General features: G+C 45.4%; 1 protein-coding gene across 18 annotated transcripts in view; it reads right to left on the bottom strand.

Moving 5' to 3' along the window:
* Positions 1–24846, bottom strand: part of KEL (Kell metallo-endopeptidase (Kell blood group)) — a 46556-nt gene that overhangs the window by 5716 nt on the left and 15994 nt on the right. For 14 of the 18 annotated variants that reach the window (XR_013346809.1, XR_013346810.1, XM_077823629.1 and 11 more), the window contains 12 exons: positions 22815–23003; positions 22011–22156; positions 21440–21566; positions 20534–20644; positions 17850–17948; positions 17232–17309; positions 16628–16731; positions 15867–15977; positions 13683–13750; positions 13141–13307; positions 11908–12003; positions 10412–10584 (listed from right to left, as the gene is read on the bottom strand). Coding sequence is in view for 14 of the 18 variants with exons in the window: in XM_077823629.1 (XP_077679755.1) it covers positions 10412–10584; positions 11908–12003; positions 13141–13307; positions 13683–13750; positions 15867–15977; positions 16628–16731; positions 17232–17309; positions 17850–17948; positions 20534–20644; positions 21440–21566; positions 22011–22156; positions 22815–23003 (1469 nt within the window). In the remaining 4 variants the exon portion in view is untranslated. Of the gene's footprint in view, positions 1–2131; positions 2432–6700; positions 10585–11907; positions 12004–13140; positions 13308–13682; positions 13751–15866; positions 15978–16627; positions 16732–17231; positions 17310–17849; positions 17949–20533; positions 20645–21439; positions 21567–22010; positions 22157–22814; positions 23004–24846 lie in introns of those variants that run through there. The other 4 variants (XR_013346813.1, XR_013346814.1, XM_077823665.1 and 1 more) reach the window with 4 other exon arrangements.

Genomic DNA, 24846 nt, shown 5'->3' with positions numbered 1-24846 from the left:
TACCGTGTGCTGGAAATGGCCCACCTTGATTATCATACACATTTTAAAGAGAGTGGTCACTTTGGATGGGCTGTTACCAGCAGGAGAGTGAGTTTGTGTGTGTGGGGGGGGGGGAGGGAGGGTGAGAAAACCTGGATTTGTGCTGGAAATGGCCCAACTTGATGATCACTTTAGATAAGCTATTACCAGCAGGACAGTGGGGTGGGAGGAGGTATTGTTTCATATTCTCTGTGTGTATATAAAGTCTGCTGCAGTTTCCACGGTATGCATCCGATGAAGTGAGCTGTAGCTCACGAAAGCTCATGCTCAAATAAATTGGTTAGTCTCTAAGGTGCCACAAGTCCTCCTTTTCTTTTTGCGAATACAGACTAACACGGCTGTTACTCTGAATACAGGTATTATGACACCCCACAAGAAGTCCTCTGGAAAAACCATGAAAGATCAGGCTGATCTTTCTAAAGCAAACACCAACCAGAAAAGAAAGCCTTCTTTTTTGTAAAGGTTTTCTTTATAAAGCCTTCTTGTAAAGAAGCAAAGGAGGAGACATGCAACCCAAGTACAATGGAGTGAGTCAAAATGAGCTGAATCATTCTCAGTATATATTGCTCATAATTCATTAGGTCAGGCTGTAGTATCTGAAGGAAATAAATGCAAAGGAAAGAGGAGTATTTTTCAGGGAGTCTTGCTTGAGGTGACTGAACTAGGAATTAGTGGAACAAAATTGAACACAGAGGAAAAGTTCCGGTGTGGGAATCAGTAAACACTTTAAGAGTGATCTGCAAAGGATAGCAACATTTGGCTTGTGCTCTTCTTTGTGAGGGACAAAAAAGGCCTAACAGGATTTGTTAAGGTGGCACCCCAGTCATGAACCTGGACTCTATTGCTAGGCACTGTACAGATACAGAACAAAAAGGGAGCCCTACCTAAAGAGTTTACAATCCAAGTAAGGGTGTGTCAACACATGGAGTTATTCAATAATAGCTGTCCCTGAATAACTCCATGAGTAGTTAAGCTGTAAGGTATTCACCACCTTCTTTTTTTTTTTAACCTTAGAAATAAAAGGAAAATAAATCTTGTTTTTCCTGTTTTGCTAGAGGTCTTTCTTGGAAGACATGGATATGTAGATTCTCAGATCTCACAGCCCATACTGGAAGGGCAAGGTATGCCCTATTTACAAGAGCTTTGCTTCACACTGATTATTCAGGTATTTGAATTTGTTAAACAGATGTTTAAAAAACAAAAGCATCACCACCAACAACCAAACAAATGGTTTTAAACAGTTAGAGTAGAAAAAAATCTCTTTCCATCTCAATGAATCAGGTTTCATTTGCATGATTTCTCTGATGTCATAAAGATCCTAGCTCTCTGGTAGTCCAAGAGGCTTCCAAGAACAGCATGGCTCACAAGACCTGAATTTCCAATGTAAAAAAAAAAGAAAAAATATTGGCGGAGGGGGGGAATGCCAACACATTCAGGAAGCAAACAAATAAAAGAAAAGAAAAACCCTAGAAATCCACATTTGTTTCTCATTGGAAGTAATCTTAAATATGTAATATTAGGTTGGTTTTTTTAAAGGGAGTCAGTGTGATTCAGTGGATAATGCATAGGGGTAAGAGTTGGAAGGCCTGGGGTGAAATCCAGCCGTATTAATATCATAAGGGAGTTTTGTCACTGACTTCAAGGTAGCCAGGATTTCACCTATGGTTTATTCTCTCATCTCTGTCACTGACCTGCTGTGCGATAATGGTTAAGTCATTAGTGTCTCTGTGCCTCAGTTTCCCTATCTGTAAAATAAAGATAATGATATCTAACCCTCTTTGTATAGTGCTTTGAGATCTATGTATGAAAATCACCAGCATATGTGCTATTACTTATATCAAACTGTGAGTTTGATATACACCATTTTCTCAAGACTAGTAGAAATGTTTCTATGATTTTCTTTGTTCACTCCAAGGAATACAGATTTTTGTTTGGATTTAAAAATTCTCCTGCAGCATTTGTAACTCTGATATTACAGCAATGACCTAGTGCTTGAGAGCTGGAAAATAAAACTGACAGAAAAAAAGTGAAATTCAGCAGTCTATTTTCATTCTCTCATACTGAGTGAAATTCAAAAATGAATCAATCAGCATTAATAGTAAATAGTACATTTAATATTTTAAAATTATTTCAATTATAATTTTTCAGTCAAAAGTGTTACTAATAACAACACAGGTAAGGAACCTTTTATTCATGTACATTCTCTTTGGCTTTAATCAGTGAGAACAGAACAGTGGAATAGTCTTTCAAAAGAAGTGCTGCTGAAGAATATACTGTGTTGGCCTACGCTGGCTGGCACTGGATTCATAGATTCCAAGGCCAGAAGGGATGATAGTGGTAATCTAGTCTGACCTCCTGTATAAACAGGCCATAGAACTTCCCCCAATAATTCCTGTTTTTTTAGAAAGAAAAGGAGTACTTGTGGCACCTTAGAGACTAACCAATTTATTTGAGCATGAGCTTTTGTGAGCTACAGCTCACTTCATCAGATGCATACCGTGGAAACTGCAGCAGACTTTATATATACACAGAGAATATGAAACAATACCTCCTCCCACCCCACTGTCCTGCTGGTAATAGCTTATCTAAAGTAATCGTCAGGTTAGGCCATTTCCAGCACAAATCCAGGTTTTCTCACCCTCCACCCCCCCACACAAATTCACTCTCCTGCTGATGATAGCCCATCCAAAGTGACAACTCTTTACACAATGTGCATGATAATGAAGTTAGGCCATTTCCTGCACAAATCCAGGTTCTCTCACTCCCTCACCCCCCTCCAAAAACCCACCCCCATACACACACAGACTCACTCTCCTGCTGGTAATAGCTCGTCCAAACTGACCACTCTCCAAGTTTAAATCCAAGTTAAACCAGAACATCTGGGGGGGGGGGAGTGTAGGAAAAAACAAGAGGAAATAGGCTACCTTGCATAATGACTTAGCCACTCCCAGTCTCTATTTAAGCCTAAATTAATAGTATCCAATTTGCAAATGAATTCCAATTCAGCAGTTTCTCGCTGGAGTCTGGATTTGAAGTTTTTTTGTTTTAAGATAGCGACCTTCATGTCTGTGATTGCGTGACCAGAGAGATTGAAGTGTTCTCCGACTGGTTTATGAATGTTATAATTCTTGACATCTGATTTGTGTCCATTTATTCTTTTACGTAGAGACTGTCCAGTTTGACCGATGTACATGGCAGAGGGGCATTGCTGGCACATGATGCATAAATCACATTGGTGGATGCGCAGGTGAACGAGCCTCTGATAGTGTGGCTGATGTTATTAGGCCCTGTGATGGTGTCCCCTGAATAGATATGTGGGCACAATTGGCAACGGGCTTTGTTGCAAGGATAAGCTCACGAAAGCTCATGCTCAAATAAATTGGTTAGTCTCTAAGGTGCCACAAGTACTCCTTTTCTTTTTGCGAATACAGACTAACACAGCTGTTACTCTGAAACCTGTCATTATGCAAGGCACTGCATTTAGCCGTATGGAGTGGAAATCTATCAACTGCATGAAAAAACTTGCACAGATACAGACAGACATCATCTTCCTTTCCAAATGCAAACAGATGGACATCGTACCAAAAGGACTGAAGGTAAAAAATCCATTACAATCTACATACCACACAGACTATGCTGACAGCTTGTGCCACACGCTCTCAAAGAAACTGCGGAATCACCTGATCAACATCCTCTACAGCAAACAGGGAAAGATTAAGAATGAGCTCTCAAAAATGGATACTCTCATAAAAAACCAACCTTCCACACAAACTTCCTCGTGGCTGGATTTTACTAAAACTAGACAAGCCATTTACAACGCACACTTTGCTTCTCTACAAAAGAAAAAGGACACTAAACTTTCTAAACTACTACATGCTACAAGGGGCCACAGCAATGGTTCCCTCAACCCACCTAGCAATATTGTTAACCTATCCAACTATACTCTCAGCCCAGCAGAAGCAGCTGTTCTATCTCGGGGCCTCTCCTTCTGCCCCTCCACCCCCATGAACATGATACAGTTCTGTGGTGACCTAGAATCCTATTTTCGACGTCTCCGACTCAAGGAATATTTCCAAAATACCTCTGAACAACATACTAATCCACAGAGGTCTCCCTACCAACACTACAGAAAGAAGGATTCTAGGTGGACTCCTCCTGAAGGTCGAAACAGCAGACTGGACTTCTACATAGAGTGCTTCCGCCGACGTGCACGGGCTGAAATTGTGGAAAAGCAGCATCACTTGCCCCATAACCTCAGCCATGCGGAACGCAATGCCATCCACAGCCTCAGAAACAACTCTGACATCATAATCAAAAAGGCTGACAAAGGAGGTGCTGTTGTCATCATGAATAGGTCGGAATATGAACAAGAGGCTGCTCGGCAGCTCTCCATCACGAGTTTCTACAAGCCATTACCCTATGATCCCACTGAGAGTTACCAAAAGCAACTACAGCATATGCTCAAGAAACTTCCTGAAAAAGCACAAGATCAAATCCGCACAGACACACCCCTGGAACCCCGACCTGGGATATTCTATCTACTACCCAAGATCCATAAACCTGGAACTCCTGGGCGCCCCATCATTTCAGGCATTGGCACCCTGACAGCAGGATTGTCTGGCTATGTAGACTCCCTCCTCAGGCCCTACGCTACCAGCACTCCCAGCTACCTTCGAGACACCACTGACTTCCTGAGGAAACTTCAATCCATCGGTGATCTTCCTGATAACACCATCCTGGCCACTATGGATGTAGAAGCCCTCTACACCAACATTCCACACAAAGATGGACTACAAGCCGTCAGGAACACTATCCCCGATAATGTCACGGCTAACCTGGTGGCTGAACTTTGTGACTTTGTCCTTACCCATAAATATTTCACATTTGGGGACAATGTATACCTTCAGATCAGCGGCACTGCTATGGGTACCCGCATGGGCCCCACAGTATGCCAACGTTTTTATGGCTGATTTAGAACAACGCTTCCTCAGCTCTCGTCCCCTAAAGCCCCTACTCTACTTGCGCTATATTGATGACATCTTCATCATCTGGACCCATGGAAAAGAAGCCCTTGAGGAATTCCACCATGATTTCAACAATTTCCATCCCACCATCAACCTCAGCCTGGTCCAGTCCACACAAGAGATCCACTTCCTGGACACTACAGTGCTAATAAACAATGGTCACATAAACACCACCCTATACCGGAAACCTACGGACCGCTATTCCTACCTGCATGCCTCCAGCTTTCACCCTGACCACACCACACGATCCATCGTCTACAGCCAAGCTCTGCGATACAACCGCATTTGCTCCAACCCCTCAGACAGAGACAAACACCTACAAGATCTCTGTCAAGCTTTCTTACAACTACAATACCCACCTGCGGAAGTAAAGAAACAGATTGATAGAGCCAGAAGAGTTCCCAGAAGTTACCTACTACAGGACAGGCCTAACAAAGAAAATAACAGAACGCCACTAGCCGTCACCTTCAGCCCCCAACTAAAACCCCTCCAACGCATTATTAAGGATCTACAACCTATCCTAAAGGATGACCCAACACTCTCACAAATCTTGGGAGACAGGCCAGTCCTTGCCTACAGACAGCCCCGCAACCTGAAGCAAATACTCACCAACAACCACATACCACACAACAGAACCACTAACCCAGGAACTTATCCTTGCAACAAAGCCCGTTGCCAATTGTGCCCACATATCTATTCAGGGGACACCATCACAGGGCCTAATAACATCAGCCACACTATCAGAGGCTCGTTCACCTGCGCATCCACCAATGTGATTTATGCCATCATGTGCCAGCAATGCCCCTCTGCCATGTACATCGGTCAAACTGGACAGTCTCTACGTAAAAGAATAAATGGACACAAATCAGATGTCAAGAATTATAACATTCATAAACCAGTCGGAGAACACTTCAATCTCTCTGGTCACGCAATCACAGACATGAAGGTAGCTATCTTAAAACAAAAAAACTTCAAATCCAGACTCCAGCGAGAAACTGCTGAATTGGAATTCATTTGCAAATTGGATACTATTAATTTAGGCTTAAATAGAGACTGGGAGTGGCTAAGTCATTATGCAAGGTAGCCTATTTCCTCTTGTTTTTTCCTACCCCCCCCCCCCCCCAGATGTTCTGGTTTAACTTGGATTTAAACTTGGAGAGTGGTCAGTTTGGACGAGCTATTACCAGCAGGAGAGTGAGTCTGTGTGTGTATGGGGGTGGGTTTTTGGAGGGGGGTGAGGGAGTGAGAGAACCTGGATTTGTGCAGGAAATGGCCTAACTTCATTATCATGCACATTGTGTAAAGAGTTGTCACTTTGGATGGGCTATCACCAGCAGGAGAGTGAATTTGTGTGGGGGGGTGGAGGGTGAGAAAACCTGGATTTGTGCTGGAAATGGCCTAACCTGACGATTACTTTAGATAAGCTATTACCAGCAGGACAGTGGGGTGGGAGGAGGTATTGTTTCATATTCTCTGTGTATATATAAAGTCTGCTGCAGTTTCCACGGTATGCATCTGATGAAGTGAGCTGTAGCTCACGAAAGCTCATGCTCAAATAAATTGGTTAGTCTCTAAGGTGCCACAACTACTCCTTTTCTTTTTGCGAATACAGACTAACACGGCTGTTACTCTGAAACCTGTTTTTTTAGAGCAACATCCAGTCTTAATTTAAAAATTGCCAAAGATTGAGAATCCTCCACAACCCTTGCTAATTGTCACAGTCATAAGACAATTAATAGGTCTTTTCCAGCTTTAATTTTGATGCTCATTCCCAATACCAGTATCTACTCCCAAAGAATCACCACACTGGTAATACAGTAAGTCCTCACTTAATGTCCTCCCGCTTAATGTTGTTTCGAAGTTACGTCACTGCTCCATTAGGGAACATGCTTGTTTAAAGTTGTGCAATGTTTTCTTATAACAGGTTTGGCTGCCTGCTCTGTCCACTGCTTGTAAGGTTCTGTGGAAGAGCAGCAACTTTAGAAGGAAGCATTGCACAAGTTCCTCTTCTCTGCCTCCTCCCCCTCCCTCTCAGCGCTTTCTCTGCCACCAAACAGCTGTTCCTCACTGAACAGAATCCTCTTCTCCGCTCCTCCCCCTACCTCGCAGAAAGTCCTAAGCACTGCCAAACAGCTGTTAGGACTTTCTGGGAGGGGGGAAGGAGCAGGGATGTGGTGTGCTCCAGAGAGGAGGTGGATTGTGGGTGGGAAGAGGTGGGCCTGGAGTGGAGCGGGGATGGGAAGAGGCGGGCCTGGAGCATTCCCCGGCAAAGTCAGAGCCTGTTCTTCAGGGGGAAAGTTTCTGCTGCTGCTGCGAAGGTGCTTCCTAGTGTCCTTGCCTGCAGCGGGCTCTGCCTGTGTGGAGTAAGCCAGGGGCACTTTCCAACCACAGTACAGTACAGTACCGTACAGTATATAATGCCTTTTGTCTGCCCCCAGAAAATTTCCTTGGAATCTAACCCCCCGCATTTACATTAAATCTTATGGGAAAATTGGATTAGTTTAACATCATTTCACTTAAAGTTGCATTTTTCAGGAACATAACTACAACATTAAGTGAAGAGTTACTGTATAATGGTCAGAATAAAACAGCTCCCACCATTTAAAAAATTTCCCAGAGATAGCTTTAAAAAGAAACCAGACATCCGTGAGCTGCAGGAGGGGTGTGTTCACCAATTCTAGTGAATTTTAGGTTTTTTTGTTTTTTTAAATATAGGTCTAATTATCAGGGCCTCCAAATTGATAGTTTTCAGGCTGTTCTTAGTAACACACAAACATTCTTAAATGCCAGTTTTCTTGCTGCTCCTGAAATCCACTATATCTTCACTCTTTGCCTCCCCTACACTGCATTGCTACAGGACATTTGGTTACAACGGTACTAGGTCACAAAAACATAACAGCAGCAAAACTCCCCTATCTGGATAGCAAAAATTCCTGAAAAGCAGTTTGGTATTTGGAGAAGCATTCTAAAATCTGGATGGTTAGTCTGACTCTGGAGGCTCCCATAAACCCTGGAAACCATCCCCTACCATCCCAACCTTACTAGCCCAGGCCCTAGCTAAGTTGATGTAGGGTGATGATATTTTCCCAAAGGGAAAATGGGACACTATATGGGGCCAGCCCAAGGCACCATAGAATATCAGGGTTGGAAGGGACCTCAGGAGAACATCTAGTCCAACCCCCTCAAAGCAGGACCAATCCCCAATTTTTGCCCCAGATCCCTAAACGGCCCCCTCAAGGATTGAACTCACAACCCTGGGTTTAGCAGGCCAATGCTCAAACCATTGAGCTATTCCACCCCTGCCTGCCTTCCTGTGTGGAGCCAGCCCAAGACTCCCTGCCACCCACCTGTGGAGGGCTGGCCCAGCTCGAGCCGCTCTCCCAAGCCCTCTTCCTGCAAAGGGCTGGCATTGCTGCTCGCCCCCACACACATGTTCCTCCATGCCCCGCTAAGGTTTGCACTCAACCTTTTTGGAAAAACTGAGCATGTGTACAGTTTCCTCTTGCTAACTGATCAGTTGACAGGAGCAATGGGACAAATGCCCAGTTTTGCCAAAAAAAAAAAAAAAAAAAAAAAAAGTCGGGACAGCCAGGACAGAGCTTAAAAAAAGAGACTGTCCCGGCCAAAATGGGATATATGGTCACCCTAACCCGATGCCTTTTTGTGAGAGGGAACAAGACTTGTCTGTTATCTTCATATGGAGTGACTGGGGGCAACGAGTAGGAATCTCTAACACCCTCCCAGACCCCATTTCCTCCTGACTGTACACGACGAGGCCCTGGTGCAGGACTAGGTTAGGGGCTCCCTTCCAAAATCTAAAATGTTGCTTATGCCCAGCATTGGGCCCACATCCTACCCCACCACCTCCCACATCTTCAGTTGTCTGCCACAACTCCCCCCACCTCTCCCACTTGCCCCATAGTACACCAACACCTCACACCCTCAACCCCTCATTCACCAGCCCCCAGGACTTTCCAGGCCACTCACCAGTGCCCAACTCAGCACTCCGCTCCCATCCCAGGCTAGGGACGCAACTCCTAATCTTGGCTGGCGGCTACCCTTCAGTTCCTCTCACCCCATTGTCCACCCCACATCACACAGCAGACCAAATCTGAGTGATGAGTGGTGTCACCTGGGTCACAATGCCGCTCAAATCTGGCCTGGGCCCCAGTGGGGTAAGGGCAAAGTTGTTTGAGCGACATTGCCACCCTATGGACCAAGTGATGTGCCAGAACGCCATTCCATCTGGAAGTCCCCCATAACCTCATAACTCAATGGTTCTGGTGGAACTTCATTACTTGCAACATTGTATCTACATCACTGACTCCTGAGATTCCACTCCTTGTCCTGTCCATGAATTGCTTCCCCACTTCCTCTTCTCCACAGAAGGGGTTCCACCGTTCCAGCCTTTCTTCTCCCTCAGCCAGTGCATGCTCTTCCCCTTCTTCTGAGTGTGAAAAAGCTTGAGCATAGCTGCTACTGCTGCTGCTATTCCTTCTCGGCAGAAGTCAGCAGGGGGAGCAATCAGAAAAGAGAGGCAGCTGCTGCATTGGAGGAGTGGTATCTAGGGTCTGATCCAAAGTCCAATGAAGTTAATGGAACTGAGCTTTCCATTCAAGCTGGCACTGGGCCAGGCCCCTAGTGGTCAGAGGTAAGAGGAACAGGGGAAAAAAACAATCCCAAAGAGCTAGGCAGGTCAGATCCAGGACACTAGGCTAAGTAGCAGAAAATAAGATAAAATCCCAGGACCATCCCGCTCATATTGGGGGTGCTAAGACAGGTGTGCCATAACATATCTAGCTGGGGTTTTTAGCAATGTACATTAATTAAATGTCTCATCTTCCCATCTGGAAGCAGTAACCAGCATGTCTCTCCCTCCCCCCCACCCCAATGTGCTTTCAGAGTGAGAGAACCAGGTTCTTCTATCCCTGGTGGTCCAGGGTGGGCGGCATGGGTGGGAGGTGTGCATGGGGACTTGTGAGGTTCCCCCCGAGTTGTTAATGATTGCAGCTTGTCTATTGACCTTGCAAGCCTGTGTCCCCACACTCTGAAGAGCAAGTTTGGCCTAACTGGGGCAGGGCATGCGGAGCAGTTGGGGAATAGCACACACTGTACTGGCTGCTATGTTTAGCCTGTCTTCCCTCCTGCTACCCAGACTGGAACCTTTTGCCACCACGACCTGTTGGCGGGGAAAAAGGATGAGAAAGAAGGGATGGGGAGGAATTGGTTAGGTTCCAGCTCTCTGCGTGAGGGCAGGCCATTCTTCAGCAGGGAAAAGTTCTACAAAGCTCCAGTCTCCATACATCTGCCTGTCTCTCTTTCTCCCCCTCCTTCTCCATGTAGATTACCAGATGTGGCACTTGAAGGCTGGATTCATTGGTGTTGTGCTGGAGCAGTGGAAATGCCTGGCAAAGTCCTGGCTGTTGCTGAGGGGTCCGCGGACACGGAGTGGTGGGGGGCTGTGCGGGTCCCTGTGCAGGAAGGCTCGCAGTTTCTCGGGGCTCTGGTGCCCACACATCCCCTGGAGGGAAACAAAACAATCATGTCAGCATCTAAGAATGATCCCAAAGGCTTACTTGCCCACGAGCCCTCACATAGGTTCTGCAGGGTTCCAGCTTGTCATCCTTCCTGAGCAACATGAGCATGACAGGAGAGATATGCTGGACAACCGTGCCAGGAGAGAGGATGACACTCAGATCAACACTGGATACTGCCATTTCCTAGTACATAGTAGAGGGGTAGATTTCCATGTATCCATATCTATCTGTCCTAAACTTGTCACTATTTTATTTCAGTGTGTTGATTTAGTCACAGCCCTGACAAAGCAAAAATTATGCTGGCTGGAAGGGGAAGCACCTATAGGACAGGCAGTGCTGTGAATATGTCATTCTTTGGAGGGGAGTGTCCAGCCTTTATTCAGGTGGTTTGCAGTGTCTGGGTCATACTGGACTCATCATTGTTGCTGGAAGCCCAGTTGATCACTCTGGTTAATCCTGCCTGCATTCACTGACAGCTGGTCCTAGAGCTGCCACATCCCTTCTCTAATGCAGACCTTACCAGAGTGACCCAATCCTTTGTAGCCTCAGGACTGGATCACCTTCTTCTGCACTCTTCTCAGGGCTACCATCAATAAGCACCCTGAAGCTCCAGCTAGTGTCAAATACAATGGCTGATCTCTATGTTCCCTGAACCTCTATGAGAGCATAACACCAGTGATCTATGAAGTGCACTTCACTTGCAGCTCAAGGGTTTGGTTATGTATAAGCCCTAAACTTGCTAAGAGGAAGGTAACTGAAAAATCTCACTCCATCCATCCATCTATGTGCTTGACCCCCATCACTAATATACTTGATCAGCTCTCTCCCTAAAGCCATCATAGTGGCGGTGCAGGTTCACTCTTGCTGTCTTTTCCTTCCTGCAAACCTAAATTTCTTCTTGTCCACTCTTCCCCGGTAAGTAAATTATCTTTTGACAGGGAAGTTAAATATAATTTGTTTTTTTTATTTCATTATCATCAGTCATCATAACCAAGGGTTCTTAGATATTCCAGTGACTGCTGCCTTAGATAAACCTTAGATGATGGATAGTAGATAGATATTGTTGTGCTTGGTCCCTTTGACAGTCTGTTATCGCTTCAGAGCCCAGTGTAAGGTGTAGGTCTTCAGTGAGGCCTTTGATCAGCATCTAGGGAGCAGTCCAGTGCTGCGAAGTTGGGGGAGAGACTCAGACCAGGAGGGAGGGAGATGGCGATAATCAGACACACAGACCAGAAAGTATGAGAGGAAGATACATTAAAAGAGGCCAGATGGGCTGGGACAGACAAGATCAGCAGGATGTTCTTTACATTGGCAAAGCTGATGTAGAAGAGCTGATGGTGTGAGAGTCCACTCCTGGGTAAATTCCTCTCCTGTTTGTGCTTTTTCAGCCAGTTCTTATAGGCCTGTGGGGAAAGAGGAACAGATAAATTAAAATAAAAAACCTCAGATTGTGTCCCACAAATATCATTAAAGTTTAACGCACAAGGGAGAGCTGAAATCAGGAGCCTTCATCCTCCCAGTGTGAATGCTGGTGCTGCCTGCTGGTGCTGCCCTGGAGCTCTTACGCTGGGACATAGACATCCATCCACCCACTCACTGAGAAAGTGTAGCATCCTTTTCTCTCCCGTCCCATCTCCTTGCTCTCTGAGATGGCTTATCCCTGCCCTCTTCCCTATCAACCTAACTGTTGTGCTTCCCATTCCAGACAATACCACACAGTGGCAGCAGAAGGTCAGAAGATGATGCTGTTTGATGCACTATAATTGAATAAAAACTATTTCAACTTGAGTCACCCATGCTCAAAAAATTCTTGCCATGCTTTTCATATCACTGGTACCTTCTGTCTAAAGATCTGAAGGCATGTGACAGACATTATTTAATTAAACCTCATAACTTCCCCAGCAACAGAAAACTGAAGAGGAACTTCCTTCTACAGAGTACTTTCACCTCCATAGATATGGGTATTGATTCATCAAGGACCAAGACAAATGAATTGAAGGACATCAGTTTAGTTCCCAGGGGCCTGTATCAGCTTGAAATAATAGTCACCTATTTTCATACAAAGAACCGTCTTGGAATAAAAAAGACCAGGGACTGGAATAGCAGGGGGTCTGCAGTACAGGACTGAGGTTCACTGGCAGAGCTGTGTGGGAAACCCAGGGCTGGAATAGCAGGGGGGCTGCAGGCCAGGACTGAGGGCATTGCCAGAGTTGTGAGGGGAGCCCAGCACTGGAATAGCAGGGGGCTGAGGGGCATTGATAGGGCTGTGTGGGGAGCCCAGCACTGGAATAGCAGGGGGCTGAGGGGCAGGACTGAGGGGCATTGGTAGAGCTGTGGGGGAAGGAGGGATGGGGTGGAGGACTGGATCAGCAAGGAGTGCAGTTAATTGGATTGAGGTGCATTTGTGGAGTTACATAGGGACAGGAAGTTGGGCAGACCAGGACCAGAATAGCAGGGCAGGGGGTTGCAGGGCAGGATTGAGGGGCACAGGCAGAGTTGTGTGAAACTAGAAGACTAGAACAGCAGGTAGTTTGTGATACCTGGTAAGCGATGGCGAGTCCTCCTGTGTCAGCTGCATTCTCCAGCAGGGTGAAAGTGCCATTGATTCTCAGGCCCTGCAGAGAGTAGCGTTCATACTGTTCCACCAGGCAGTCTGTACCCCGCACTAATGCATCCCTGTTGCATCTAGGACAGCTCTCAGGCACCACTGTGGAGAAGAGGGAAATCCAAGAAGGTAAATGCAATATCAGTATCCACTGGGATTCAGTCACTTCTCCCATCAGTAATGAGCATGGTCTGGGATTGAGTCTTTTGAATTTACCAAACCCACCTTTGCACTATACATTTAAATAGGGAGCAGGTCCTGGAGGAACTCCCCTGAGCTCTCCAGAGGGAACACACCCCTGAGGCCTGTGACAGTGAGCAGAGGGAACAGATTCTATTATAAATTACCAGCAATGGTTCGGGTCACTGGAACTATTTTTAAAGTCAGGGTGCTGAAAGTGGAAACCATGTATTTAGTTATTATTACTACTTCAAACCAGGGGATGTTGCTGCACCCTGAATGGGTCACAATACGCACCGTAATCATAGACGGCATGAAGCAGCTCGTGTGCCATGATGACTCCCATGGCTCCAAAGTTCACAGCACTGAAAAACACAGAACGTAAAGAGGATCAGCTGCTAAACCTGCAGGAGGCAGGGGAAGCACAGGTTTCTCTGTACAGCCCTGCTCCATCAAGTATGAGTCTACTCTGCCAAATGATGATGTAAAACCAGTATCAGGGGCTACACGCTTATCGTCTCTGTTATTCCATATCAACATGTTCAGTAAATGTATAATGTAAAGACAGTGGGATTGTACAAGTGAACAATTGCAACGGGATGTTTGTTAACAAGTCTGCTAAAGACGTGCAAGATAGTAATCTAATCAGGGGTTTCACTAGAAATAGTTGTGGTACTTCCACAAACTCCACCCACAAACCAAGCTCCACCCATTTGAAACACCAGAATGAGTCCACTCACAATCAAATTTCCACAGTATGATCATCCCTCTCCTTTCTTACATGTCTTGATCAATAATGAAAAAGCAAAGAACATTGCCATGTACGTAGTGATCATTACTAGATTTCAGAATCAATAGGTCACTGAAGTGAATAGGAGCAGCTCGCATCTCTCTAACAGCTGCTGCTTTAAGAGTTCTGCAGACTCAGTAGACATCACTGCACTGGTTACACTCAGTTCACATTTTAAAGGTTATCTGCAACTACAGCTGGATGTATAACTGATTTTTCAGTTTACTGGTCATTCTGAAAAATCAAAACTAACTTTTATTTCAGGATTGACGAGAATTTAATTTTTTTTCTGCAAACTGCTGAAAAAAAATTTGCTGAATGAAACATTCAGTTCCAACTGAAAAGAAATTTCATTTTCAGTTTTTAAAAAAGTTTCTTTAATAAAATTGAAGTAAATTTCAAAATGAAAAGTCATTTAGTATTGAAAAATCAAAACATTGCATTTAAAAAATGTCAAAACAAAATGTTTTGATTTTTTTGTTTTTATTTCAACTGAAACAACTTGGAGAATTCAAAATGAATTCGTGAAATGTTTTTGTCAACCTCAAACTGCATTTTTGGAAAAAAAACAAACCAACCCTGGATGTCTGACTCCTGAATCTAATGCTCTCTCTCTCTTAATGGTTGGCTCTGCTGGGCTAACAGTCGTAACAAACGCACTTCCGTCACGGCCAATTTAATCGGCAGATCAGACTGATACAGGGGCAGATCTGCTGATTCCGAAGTGACTCACTCATTAAGTGGAAGCACATAGCATTAGAAAAGTATATTTGTTTTGCTATTATTCATTTCAGCTGTGTCCCATTCTTAATCCTGTTATGAGTTTTATGAGTCATCAAGGGCACATGGGTGTTCTACAGATAGGGGGTGTAAGTTTCACTATAGACTGAAAAGAATTATTATATTGATCAGACCACCTGTTTCATTCCTTCCCATAGTGAGAGCCTATTTTTGTACAATAGGAATTTAATGAGTCTGGGATTATTCTCTCTGTGCAAACCTTTCTCCAGGGGGACAAAAAATTACATCAAACAATGTTTGATGTGTCTCAAATGACCACTCAATGACAACAACTGGTTGCTCAACAGAGGTGCTCTCATTATAATAGAGGAACAGAATTGTACTATTGGATGGTTCACAGGAAGGCACACAAACCTCATAATGCAATAAATAAATAAATGGTTGCTTAGTAGAGGTGGTCTTTTTATAAAGGGGAAGCAGAGTTGTCTTTGATCCATTTGAAGACATTTTGGACAGGAGATTGCCGAAAGGTTTCACAGGATTTATTCTTGGAATCTAGAAAATAATATATCCCCATCTTTGAGTGACTCAATATTGAGGTGGGCTCAGGAACTGTCTTCTTTGTAGCCTGTCTTGATAAGCCTCATGTCTTTTTTCCTTCTGCTCTAATATATTCTGCGTGCCTGTGAGGGCCAGGAAAACTGCCCGCCTGAGTCTCAGGGTAAGAGTCTGAGGTTACTCAGCGTCAGCGGCTTATCTCAGCCCCACATGGAAATCACTTAGGCTTTGATTTTGCTCTCACTGAAGCCAGTGGCCAAATTCCCACTGAGGTCAGTCAGAGCAGGACCCTCCCTCCTGCTTTTTGGCCTTTTGCAGTGAAACAGTATGCTGGAAACCCAGCATGCTGAAGGGGTGAGATTTATGTTGGTGGCTTTGCAGCCTCTTAGTACCTGGGGAACTCAGCGTGGAAGAAGGGGCTGCGGAACATTCCCGCAGGGAAGACCACGGTGTGGCGCCTCATTGAGTAGTAGGAATGGACAGACCAAGGGAAGACCTCCCAACTAGAAACAGAAAAAGAAAGGAGAGAGAACACCCACTCTTAATGGCTTGGGACCTTCTCCTGATCTCTCTCCCTACTGGACCTTTGTGGGAATGGTGGTGACATAGAGAAAGGACTCCCCAGTGCAATCCCATACAGAGAGGAGGCAGAGTTATAGGTTCACATTATTCAGAACCTCATGTGTTCAATACAAACACTGTATCTGCCTTTATTTATTTATTAGGCACTTATTACCATTGAAAACATTCATGGATGTACCCTCCCCACACCACTGTCAGGTAGGCCAGTGCTAGTAGCCTCATTTTACAGAGTGGTGAAGAGACTTGCTCGGGGTCATGCAGGCGGCATGTGGTAGAACAGGGAAATGAACCCAACTTGTCTGACTTTCTGCTCAGTTCATTAACCACAAGAGCAACTTTCCTCCCCACTGTCTTGGCCCATTCCTATACCATATCTCAAATCCTCTTTTCAGAGTAGCAGCCGTGTTAGTCTATATTCGCAAAAAGAAAAGGAGTACTTATCCTCTTGTTTTTGTTGTATCGTCTTCTGTATCTGATCAGCTGCTCCTATACCTCCTCTCCAATGCCTATATACCTCCTATAACCTGCCCCCTACCACACATCATCCCCACCACCTTTGGCTGAAACATACTTATCCTGCAGGTGGGGCTGAAGGAGCCTCAGGGAGAAATTTTCCCTCACAGCCTTCAGGCAGGCCACCACATTGAGCAAAAAGGTATTGTCATGTATCTCCAGCTGAGGAAAGAGAGAGGCAATGAGAGCGTATTTAAAAGGACACATAAGAGAGAGTAAGAGAGAGATGAGAATCAGAGAGAGGATGGCGCAAAAGAGACAACACCAAACAGGGCAGAAAATGGGGTTAATCAAAAATCAAATATTCTCTCTTTTCTCTCCCAACCCTCAAAATCTCCAACCTAAGATGTGGAAAAGGACTGCAGGAGATATTATCACAAGCAAAGCAGAGCACACCTTCTTTGGGGGATGAACTGTGCCACCCCCAACTTCTCCTTCCGCAACAGGAGGCAGAGTAGGCAAAGACACAAGAGCACTGGCTGGATCTCCCAGCTTCTCCAGACCCAACCTCTTTCAAAACAAGACATTGGAGGGAAAGGAGAAGGTATGCTAGTTGTATGGAGTATGCTCTGCTCCCTTCCCCTCCAGCAGAAGGTGCCCTTGGGTATGGAACAGGTATATTACCAGTAACAAGACAGGTATGTTTGCATTGTATAACTCACATCCTGGAATTCCTGGTCCATTTCAGCAGTTTGGAGGATGCTGTCTGGATAGCCAATTTCCACCTGAAGCCTAGAAACCTTAAATCGTTAAAATAAAATAAAATTAAATAATTTACATAACCAAGAGGATTCCTTACATTTTGAATGTCCGTATAATGTGTTTCAGGGCAGGGTAAGTAGGACTTATAAATTAGCTCTGTAAAAATAAGAGCTGTCCTATTTGATTTCTCCAGGGAACACATCTCCCCTTGCTCTTCTCCTTTCCCAAGTCAGTGCCCTAAGGCCAAATGCAGCCCTGATATAAAGAGCAGCTGCTCTCATGAAGCCCATGGAATTGTTTTTTATCTCCCTCCATGTGTAAGCTTGTTGGTGCTCATATATGTTGGCACGTATGCAGCTGTGGGTCCGCATGGATAAACACTGAGCTTCTCCATATATACATGTCAGTGTATGACCATGTGCATATGATGGTATATGTGTATCCACCTAAAAGTGTTGAGTGTAGGATCATGTACATGAGCATGCATGTCAAAGTATGTGCAGGTGCAGACACCCATCCATTCTCCAGGGGCTTCTGGGACATTAAAGACCCCAGTGACCTGTGTCTTCCACACATGCCTTGTCCTTGGCCTCTTGTCGGGTCTGCTCATCCATCCACTCCACCTGATCCAGCCGACTTTGGAGGGCATCTCGGACCAGAGAGAACATCTTCTCAGCCTGCCAAGGGGAAAGAGAGATACACTCAGGGCTACAGAAAAGCAGCTGCTCCTTAGAAAATGCCATATCTGGGTCTGAGAGGAGAGGGGAGCAACTGGGGCCCATGTTTATTCAGTCCTGGGCTACTGTCTCTCCATGCTCCACAAATTGAGCTACAGCCCAGCCCTGGTAAGGATCCCTCTTTCCAGGAAGTGAGAAAGAAATTCATTCTTTACATCGGTTTCAGAGTAACAGCCGTGTTAGTCTGTATTCGCAAAAAGAAAAGGAGGACTTGTGGCACCTTAGAGACTAACCAATTTATTTGAGCATAAGCTTGTGAGCTACAGCTCACTTCATCGGATGCATACTGTGGAAATTACAGAAGACATTATATCCTTTCAGCCATGGGCTTGTCCCTATACACTGCTCCCTTAACCCCGCCCTGTTCTTCTCATCTCCCCCTTGCCTCTGCTTAGGTGAGAGGAAAACACAATCCCTTGTTCATTCAGTTCTAGACTTCTCCTCTCCTAACATGGGATGGGATCTATTCTAGACTACTTTCCCTTTGCTTGAATTAAAGGAAAATTCAGAATGCATTTAGTTCCAATTCCCTCTATTACACAATCTGACCCTCTTCTTTGCTGGGGGTGTCGGAGGGGGATTCAATCGGTCCGTTCAGGGCTTCGTTACAAGCATGTACACACACACATACACTTCTCCCACAGTGGAACCTATATTCTGCCCTGGAGGAAGCCCAGCAAATTCACTTCACTGCTGCCCTTACAAGGTGCTGAGTGCTGTAGTTTGACATGCTCTCCTGTGTCCTTCTTCCCTCTTTCTCTTCTCTGCTTCTTCATTGCTCTTTCCTCTTAAGGTCTCAGTCTCTCATTGTTCCATGTCCCTGGGTTATTTTTTCATGGCATTTTCCATACATTGCAAACCCTTTATAAATTCAGTGCTTGTGCCAATAACTTTGGTGTAGTGGGGTGGCCACCTGCTACTGCCCTGAAGGGCTTGAAATCATCCCTGGGAGAAGGCTGAGGTGGCCGAGAGGTCTGCTGCTAGGAAAAGCAGCAAGCCTCAGCTGATTGGGGAACCAGCCACAGACACAGCCATGCCCCAATCAGGGCCGAGCTGGCCCTTATAAGAGGGCAGTGGGCCAGGAGCAAACACTCACTCTCTCTCTAGATGTGGAGAGGGATGGGCTTGGCTGCTAGGAGCTAAGCAGTGTACCAGGGCTGGGGGAAGGCCAAAGGAGCTGGGGAGCTTTGGCCTGGAAACCCCCCAGGCTGCAGGCCTTGTTAAAGGCTAAAGAAAGGTACTGGGGTTGCAGAGGGCAGCCCAAGGGTAGGCAGAGGCAGCAGGTCCAAACCCCCCTTGCTGATGATGAGTGGCACTTACACTGCAGTCTGCCCCAGGGAATGGGGGCTAGTTGATGACTGGCAGTGGCCATAGACTGAGGTGAGGTGGGGATAGAGGGTGGGGGTTCCTTGGGGAGGGGAGACCCAGATCTGTGGGGATACTGCCAGGGGGCAGTACCCTGGCCTGAAAGGGGCACCAGGGTTGAGGAGGGATTTGGGCCCAGTGGCAAGCGGGACACCAGCCTGCAGAAGGTGCTCTGGAGGCTGGAAATGCTAATTCCCTGGATGACCAGCAGGAGGTGCTGCAGGGGTGAGTCCTGCCCCATTACACTTGGAAATGGAAATCTGATCCCTTAGCAAAAAGGTTCCCCTTCCCCAGGGTATGCAGACTTGTTTGTTATTACTGAACCATTCAGAAGCCCTGGCATTTTGGTTTGTTAATATAAGATTGCTCACAAGCACTGGGTAATCTATGCTAGTTTGTTATCATGAGATGGCTGGAACTGCACTTACTGTTCTAGGGTTGTTCATAAATGATGTTCATACTGGTTGTCATTGTATGGTTACTCATGAACATTAGAAATGTATGCACTGGTTTGTTATTGTAGGATCACATGAAAGCACTGAGAGGTTTCAGAGTAGCAGCCGTGTTCGTCTGTATCCGCAAAAAGAGCAGGCGGACTTGTGGCACCTTAGAGACTGACCCATTTGTTTGAGCATGAGCTTCCGTGAGCTACATGCACTGGTTTGTTATTGTAGGGTCCTGTATGAGTGCTGGGGCTGCACACAGTGGTTTGTTATTGTAGGGTCCTGTATGAGTGCTGGGGCTGCACACACTGGTTTGTTATTGTAGGGTTACTCATGAACATTAGAGCTGAACTGGTTTGTTACTGTAGGTTGTGTATGAGTGCTGGGGCTGCATGCACTGGCCTGTTATTGTAGGGTCCTGTATGAGTGCTGGGGCTGCACACAGTGGTTTGTTAGTGTAGGATCACACATGAGTACTGGGGGCCCCACTCTCTGCTTTGTTACTGAAGGGATGAGGATAAGGACGGAGGTCCTAGTACTCACTATTTTAGCAATAAGTATATTGATCCCATAACCTACCTCACTCCCAAAGAATGATGGGACATTTGTAAGGAATAAGGAAGTGACAAGACCCTGACAGTGTATCAGCTAAGAATGGAAAGAGGAGAAGCAAATGAAGCTGAGTTTGTGTTTGGGTGGGGGAAGAAGAATACCTACGAGTTCCTTTGTCTCTTGAGGGAAAATCTCTTGCACAATCATCTCCGCAAGGACAGGCTCAAAGAAAGTGCTGGTGTCCCTCAGGCATTTCCTCCAGCGATGGGCCAGTACCTGGGGGGCAGGGAGAGACAGAGAGAGAGAGGAGGAAGGCAGAACAACACATAGAAAGAGAGGGACAGAGAAATGTGTACATGTGTAGTAATGATCATAGCAAATCAAGAATTTAATTTATTTTAATTAGATTTTTATCAACCCTAAAAGGCTTTGAGCACTTCAGAAAACATGACCATAAAACTCAAGGCTGGTTCACCCTCTTCACTTCCACAAGTGGAGGGGACTCATATCCTGGCTGGAAGGGACAGAAAAGGGAAACCTGCCCATCTATATGTTGTTCTCCAACCCCTGTCCTTGTGGAAGCCTCTTAATGTGGATTGGACTCCATGGGTGCGGTAGGTACAGGGCTGGCTTCCTTGATGGCATCATCACTAGGGGAAAGTGCTGGGAAATAGGAAGTAATGCTGCTATCACGGTCAGCATGTCCTTCCACTCTGTCCCTCCAACATGAGAAACTCTACTTCGTTTAGGTTGGATATTAGGAAAAACTTTTTCACTAGGAGGACGGTGAAACACTGGAATGCGTTACCTAGGGAGGTGATGGAATCTCCTTCCTTAGAGGTTTTTAAGGTCAGACTTGACAAAGCCCTTGCTGGGGTGATTTAGTTGGGGATTGGTCCTGCTTTGAGCCGGGGGTTGGACCAGATGACCTCCTGAGGCCCCTTCCAACCCTAATATTCTATGATTCTATGACTAGAGATCGGGGGCAGCAGCCAGTGGGGGTGGCCATGGGAGCAGAGCATCTATAGAGCTCCCTTGGGGGTTGGGGGAACTGAAGGGAAGCTGACTCACCATCCCAGATTCCCCTGTCTTTCCATGCAGCTTTTCAAACAGCTCCCTGCGTGCATCTTGGAACCGGCTGTCAAGGGCTGGGGAGAGATTTCCAACCAGGCAGAGGATCATATAGATCTGTAGGACCCTGGGGGAAAAGACACAAAGCAGCACATTTATAGGGATTAATATATAAGGAACACTTCAGCCAGCACCAAATGCACTCATATCTTGGGTAAACTGTGGCAGCTGTTTAACTGCAAATAGCAATACCATTTAACAGCGAAGACAAGGAATGATTAACAATACCTCTGCCTGGAACTGCAGGAAGAATTTAGTTTGGCAGAATATAATTGCCTGAGCTGGAACTGGGCCAGGAAACAGGTCAAAGTTTGCAGAAAGTGCCATAGGATCTTTAATGACTACAAGTGGGAACAGCCCCTGCTGGGTCATCCTCCTGCAGTGCCTTAGTGTTTCCTTGGCCATCTCCCATCTGAACACTGACTAAGTCCATTCATGGTTAGTTTAACACCTGAAGCTATCACCACCTCCTCAAGGCACAATGGCTACGGTATCAGACTTCAGCTCCTACCTCCCCTTCTGCCATTTTTCAATCAGCCGTGACATGCCTTTCAAATAATCCATGTCGTGCACTGCGATTGGCTGGGAGATGTTCAGCCGCACAGGATGGAAGGCTGCCTGGAGGCATGACAGCCAATCGATTGTGGGTGCCTTTTCCTAAAGGTAAAGCCAAACAGAAATGCTGAAATGTGACTTCCCTGCCTATCCCCAGGACTGAATGGGGAAAATAGGAATGTGTGTCTGCCCCCTTGTGGTACCAATCTCACCAGAGTGAGATTCAGGGGCGGTGACAGTGCAGGGAGAGGAGTTACCAGGACTGAAAGGGTGAAGAATGGAAGTCTCACCCTGGAACCACCAAAGAACAACCTCAGCAGATTGGGGATGCACTGATAGCTCAAACAACGAAGAGTCCTTGTGGCACCTTAAAGACTAACAAATTTATTTGGGCATAAGCTTTTGTGGGTTAGAACCCACTTCATCAGATGCATGGAGTGAGAAATACAGTAGGCAGGTATAAAGATACAGCACATGAAAAGATGGATCTTTATACCTGCCTACTGTATTTCTCACTCCATGCATTTGGTGAAGTGAGTTCTAGCCCACAAAAGCTTATGCCCAAATAAATTTGTTAGTCTCTAAGGTGCCACAAGGACTCCCCATTGTTTTTACTGATTCAGAGTGGTAGCCGTGTTAGTCTGTAACTGACAGTTCAGTGACAGAGGAGACTCTAGGAGGCAGGAGAGTGGCAATTTTTGCCAGGCTCCTTCAAGGGGTTCCACACATTCTCTCTCACCTGGAAGTTCAAGACACACACCTGCAGCTCCCTGATAGTGGTGTGATAGAAGAGCATCCTTCTCTCCTGCCGTTCCTGCAGTGGGGTGACCTCCTTCTGGAGGTTGGAGATGAAGGACAAGGCGAAGGAGATGACGGTGGAGGTAACATTCTGTGGCCCTCCCAACAATGTCCCCAGCTTCATCAGGTATGAGAAATACACACGGACAACCTGTGATTTAAAACCCATCACCAGTAGAAGAGCTATGAATTGGGATCTGAGCCATCCCACCCAACCCTCAATCTTTCAGGGGTTGCTCCCCACCATCTCATCACCACAAACCACCCCTTTCATCCCAATGTTCCTGTGTATCTGCCTGGAGCAAGGTTTGCTGAGTAGGGCTGTTAGACCTGTGAACAAAACTGAATTATCAGTGAGAAATAATAGCTTATAGTTCCCTTACACTTTATAAATGGTTTAAATATAGGGATCATTTTAGCACTGAAATGCAGCTACTTTTGGGTGAGAGGAGGCAGCTGTTTAATTGCATGAAGCAGAAGTGAACAACAGTGAACAGCGTGGTACTGTTTTCTTTGGTGCCAGCTCAGGACGGGGCTGTAGCTAATTCATCCATATGCTAATAGAAATCAAAGGAGTGTCATAGAATATCAGGGTTAGAAGGGACCTCAGGAGGTCATCTAGTCCAACCCCCTGCTCAAAGCAGGACCAATCCCCAACTTTTGCCCCAGATCCCTAAATGGCCCCCTCAAGGATTGAACTCACAACCCTGGGTTTAGCAGGCTAATGCTCAAACCACCGAGCTATCCTTCCTCTCCAAAGGTATTGGAGTGTAATCAGGCCAATTCATTTGTGAACACACAAAAGAACTGTTACTGGTATTGTCTTTGCTTATCTATAACCTGTTGATTGCTATCACATTACATTATGTATATCCCTGTAACTAGATAACCCTAGATCAAAGGTGTTTGTGTTAAAATGAGGGTGTACTTGATGTGTAAACTTCATGAAAACTAATGAAGGATTGTTTGCTATTACATTACCTCTTACATTGTATATATCCCTGTAACTAAATTACCCATTAAAAGTGATTGGAGCCTTGGAAATCTAAATGAAGGACAGGTTTCAGAGTAACAGCCGTGTTAGTCTGTATTCGCAAAAAGAAAAGGAGTACTTGTGGCACCTTAGAGACTAACCAATTTATTTGAGCATGAGCTTTCGTGAGCTACAGCTCACTTCATCAAGTGAGCTGTAGCTCACGAAAGCTCATGCTCAAATAAATTGGTTAGTCTCTAAGGTGCCACAAGTACTCCTTTTCTTTAAATGAAGAAGAGTGCTAACTTCAAAGCAAGGGCCATTGTATTTGACAATGGAAATTTACTGGCCCATGTGGTTGAAGACTCTCTTCAGATTGTCTTCTGTGAGCAGAAACTATAAATACTGATTCAAAGGAATAATCGTCACCTCTGACTGTTCATGTTTGGTATCTTCCCTGTAAAAGTCAAATGTGGAGATCCCCAGAAACATCTGTGTTCCCTGAAAAGACTTTTGGGCAACTAGAAGTTTATTATATCAGCTGCTATCATTTTGGACTTACAAACTTTGACTCACCTATTAATGTATTTTGCCTGCTTTAACCTCTCATTAATTCTCATTTCTTTTCTTATCTAATAAATCTTTAGTTAGTTTACTAGAGAATTGGCTGCCAGCATTGTCTTTGATGTGAGATCCAGAGTTGATCTGGGGTAAGTGATTGATCCTTTGGGATTGGGAGTAACCTAATGTGATGTGATTATTGGATTATACAACCTTTTATCATAAAGTCCAGTTTGTCTGGGTGGCAAGATAGGCTGGAGAGGCTATGACTCCATGGTAAGGCTGATGTAGCGATCCAGGAGTGCACATTTGTTACTGGCTTGGTGAAATCTAATTATAGAATACACCACCAGTTTGGGATGTCTGCCCTGTTTTCTGACGGTCTGCCCTGAGACTGGCACTCACAGTTGTTAGCCACTCCAGACAGTGAGTCAAACAGAATGGAAATTTTGGACAGAGA

This window comes from Eretmochelys imbricata, chromosome 1, assembly GCF_965152235.1.
Source record: "Eretmochelys imbricata isolate rEreImb1 chromosome 1, rEreImb1.hap1, whole genome shotgun sequence".
NCBI classification, from domain to species: Eukaryota; Metazoa; Chordata; order Testudines; family Cheloniidae; genus Eretmochelys; species Eretmochelys imbricata.
The sequence above is the reverse complement of the archived record's forward strand: the minus strand, read 5'-3'. Positions and strand labels throughout refer to the sequence as shown.